At 38.4% G+C, this 3,563-nt stretch overlaps 1 protein-coding gene across 1 annotated transcript in view; it reads left to right on the forward strand.

The window, feature by feature from the left end:
- Window positions 1-3,563, forward strand: part of lama5 (laminin subunit alpha 5) — a 100,069-nt gene that overhangs the window by 68,540 nt on the left and 27,966 nt on the right. The window contains exon 38 of the mRNA XM_022763104.1: window positions 274-435. Within this exon, the coding sequence (XP_022618825.1) occupies window positions 274-435 (162 nt within the window). The remainder of the gene's footprint in view (window positions 1-273; window positions 436-3,563) is intronic.

The following is a 3,563-nucleotide window of genomic DNA, read 5'->3' on the forward strand; positions in this document are numbered from 1 at the left end:
CTTGAGTTATATTTATTTTCTGTCAATCAACTAATCAGACAATTGTTTCTGCTCTAACTGTTGTTATTATTCTGAGATTTTATGCGCTTGTGTGTGTTTCACATCTCTTAAATAGGTGCTTATTGTTATCATCAACACTCATTCAGTGGATAAAATTATATTTTTCACTCATGTTAAAATGATCCTTTATATATTACAGAACCTAAATAGTGTATTTTAATTCCCTCTTTTTTGATTTCCTGCTGGATTTTAATTCATTCTTTTCTGCTGTAGGTCATGGACATGGAGGGCTGGGTGCTGCTCGAAGCAGACAGACAGGAGGTACCAGTGACGGTGTATCCAGGTCAGGACCTTGTGGAGGCTGACCTCAGTGATGTACCTGATGTCTACCAGGATCTCCACTGGCACGCACCAAGGACTTACCTGGGAGACAAGGTAAGACCTCGCACCCAATGTCTTTCAGTGTCCACAGTGTCTACTGACTCTAGTCAGGAACACATCATCTGTGGTTGAGAGTTTGTTTTTCTTATTGACAAAATTTTTAAATTATAATTTTTTTTTTTTTTTAATTCTGTATCTAGGAAGGATTTTTAATCTTCAAGACAATGATTGACAGTTTTTTTCTGCTTTACAGATTAAATATTTCCATTAAACATCAAAAATGCTGTTATAGAAATAACAAGTGAGACATGACCAGATGGAGAAAAGCTTGTATTAATCTTGTGTTGAAAGTGTCTCTTTGGTGTCATCAGATGCTCTTAAAACAAGGGGAGATGTGGAGGGTGGTTTTAGCTTATTATTATCTGTCAGTTTGTGTTTACTTAGGGAAGCCGACTGAGGACGTTATCAATGTCAAGGTGTTGATCATCAAATGCATTTGTCAAAGTAAATACAGGTGTACACAGGTGGTATGGAGAAAGAGAGAGAGACTGACAGTCTAGTACTCTAGGGTTCAGTTTGGTCAAAGCTTGGATTTGATTACACTTGAATGCATCATCGTGTCACTGCATAGGAGTTTAGTGTTTTTTTAAAGAAATCTAATCTTGACCAGGTGTGTGAATTATGTTTATTTGTTAGATAAAAAGATTGATACCACGCTCATCTCTATCAATTTAATTAGCCAGTAGTTTATACTTAGCATAAAGACTAGACACAGGCCTGGTCCAGCAAATAACCTCCTGTGCAAACCTTACAACTTGTAAATTAATGAACTTCAGAGGTAGGTGGACTTTTTCCTCCTGACAAAGCCAGGCTAGTCGTTGTTCCCTGTCTATCTAGTCTTTTATGTCTAAGCTAAGCTAACCACTTTACATTCACCATGAGAGTGGTGTCCATCTTCTTCAATCAGAGATAAAGATAACACATGTAGGGACACAAATTACCACAAAGTCATGACTACACACACACACACACACAAACACACCCCTACGATTACAGCAGTACAAACATCACCCCATATGCGATCCGAACTCAGAGCGGGTGTGTGGATACAGATCAGCTGTTTAGTCTGAGCTTCTGAATCCACAAACTTTCATGTGTGATGCCACCAGCATCTGTCTGAGGGCCGATGCTTCGATTTAAATCCCCGGCTGAGTCCTGTTCCGCTCCATGAACCAGCTTCAAATGTCAGCTTTGCCAAAACCTGCATGGTTACCGCAGGAATACAGGCATTTTATTCCGTCACGAATCAACAACTCGCCTTGGAACTTGTTCCGCGTACACTGTACTTCTGAATATAATCCATTGTTGTCTGGATTAAGATGCAGTAGTGTGAGATTAAAGCCTGTCTCTCTGTCTGGTTTACCTGTCTTTACTCTCTTTCGTAATGCTTTTATTTATTTTCAATCTCTTTCTCTTGTCTTCCTGCTTTTTTTCATCACTTAAAACTTCGATCTGTCGTCCAGGTCTCATCCTATGGAGGTTACCTGAGGTATCGTCTCCACACTCAGACCATGAGAGGCGATGTGTTGTCTCTTGCCTGCAGAAGCCTCCAGGCCTGACATCATTTCTCAAGGTGCACACATGAACACACATGCATAAAAACTCTATTCATAAAACCCGTATCATATGATACAATATGAAAAACAGCAAACCCACACTGTGTCATACATCCACTGCACACACATTTCTTAAAAGTCTCTCCACTGTTTTCTCCTCCTGCAGGGGAACCAGATGGACCCTCTGTTCATGGAGAGAGAGTACTCCTCACCTGAGGAGCCTCACCTGGGAATAGTTCACATGGTGGAGGTAAAGTCACCTTTACATGCATACATACGTCCTGGGTTGTTGAGACTAGGAGATGGATGTGAGACGCTGACTGTGAACAGCTTAACTCACAGACTAGTATCAACAAGTCAGATTTGCCCTTTTTTTTCCAAATTGTTTGTCGTCATGATTTTTGGTTTTAATCACCGGAGGGAAATTTTCTTTTCTTCCAAGACATTAAGAAATGGAAACAAAAGCCTTATATAATCTTACTTTAAACCTCACCCTTCCACTGCCATCTAGAGTTGCTGATATTACAATATTACACAGTGCATATTTCGTTTGTAGAGACCCCTAAGGTGCAGCAATAGGAAAAAGCTGGGGTTTTTTTGTTTTTTTTAAAAACTTTTTGTTAATTTTTTAATATTATTTTACAGAATAGTACAGTGCTTGATATAGGACCTCATACCCTAAAAAATAGGATAAAATAAATACTTAAAATAAATAAATAGACTCACATTTCTGAAATGGAGGCATTTACACCATAACAGTGTCCGTTATAAAGGAATATAACAATGACTTTTTCAGTGACGGTCCATTATAACAACACAATTTTGTTACAACAGTCCATCCAGTATATAGTATATAATAGTAACAGTATATAGGCTTCATTCAAGCACTTTTAAATTTAAGGTTTCATTATCAGCCAATTTTTTCTCGATTAATCGATAAGTTGTTTTATCCATAAAATATCAGAAGTTTCAGTTTCTCAGAGTGTGAGGTGACATCTTCAAATGTCCAATTATTAATTATTATGTTGATTTATCTTGAGTTATATTTATTTTCTGTCAATCAACTAATCAGACAAATTGTTTCTGCTCTAACTGTTGTTATTATTCTGAGATTTTATGCGCTTGTGTTGGTGTTCACATCTCTTAAATAGGTGCTTATTGTTATCATCAACACTCATTCAGTGGATAAAATTTATATTTTTCACTCATGTTAAAATGATCCCTTTATATATTACAGAACCTAAATAGTTTATTTTAATTCCCTCTTTTTTGATTTCCTGCTGGATTTTAATTCATTCTTTTCTGCTGTAGGTCATGGACATGGAGGGCTGGGTGCTGCTCGGAGCAGACAGACAGGAGGTACCAGTGACGGTGTATCCAGGTCAGGACCTTGTGGAGGCTGACCTCAGTGATGTACCTGATGTCTACCAGGATCTCCACTGGCACGCACCAAGGACTTACCTGGGAGACAAGGTAAGACCTCGCACCCAATGTCTTTCAGTGTCCACAGTGTCTACTGACTCTAGTCAGGAACACATCATCTGTGGTTGAGAGTTTGTTTTTCTT

Source organism: Seriola dumerili, unplaced genomic scaffold (genome assembly GCF_002260705.1).
Source record: "Seriola dumerili isolate Sdu_G_001 unplaced genomic scaffold, Sdu_1.0 BDQW01000468.1, whole genome shotgun sequence".
NCBI classification, from domain to species: Eukaryota; Metazoa; Chordata; class Actinopteri; order Carangiformes; family Carangidae; genus Seriola; species Seriola dumerili.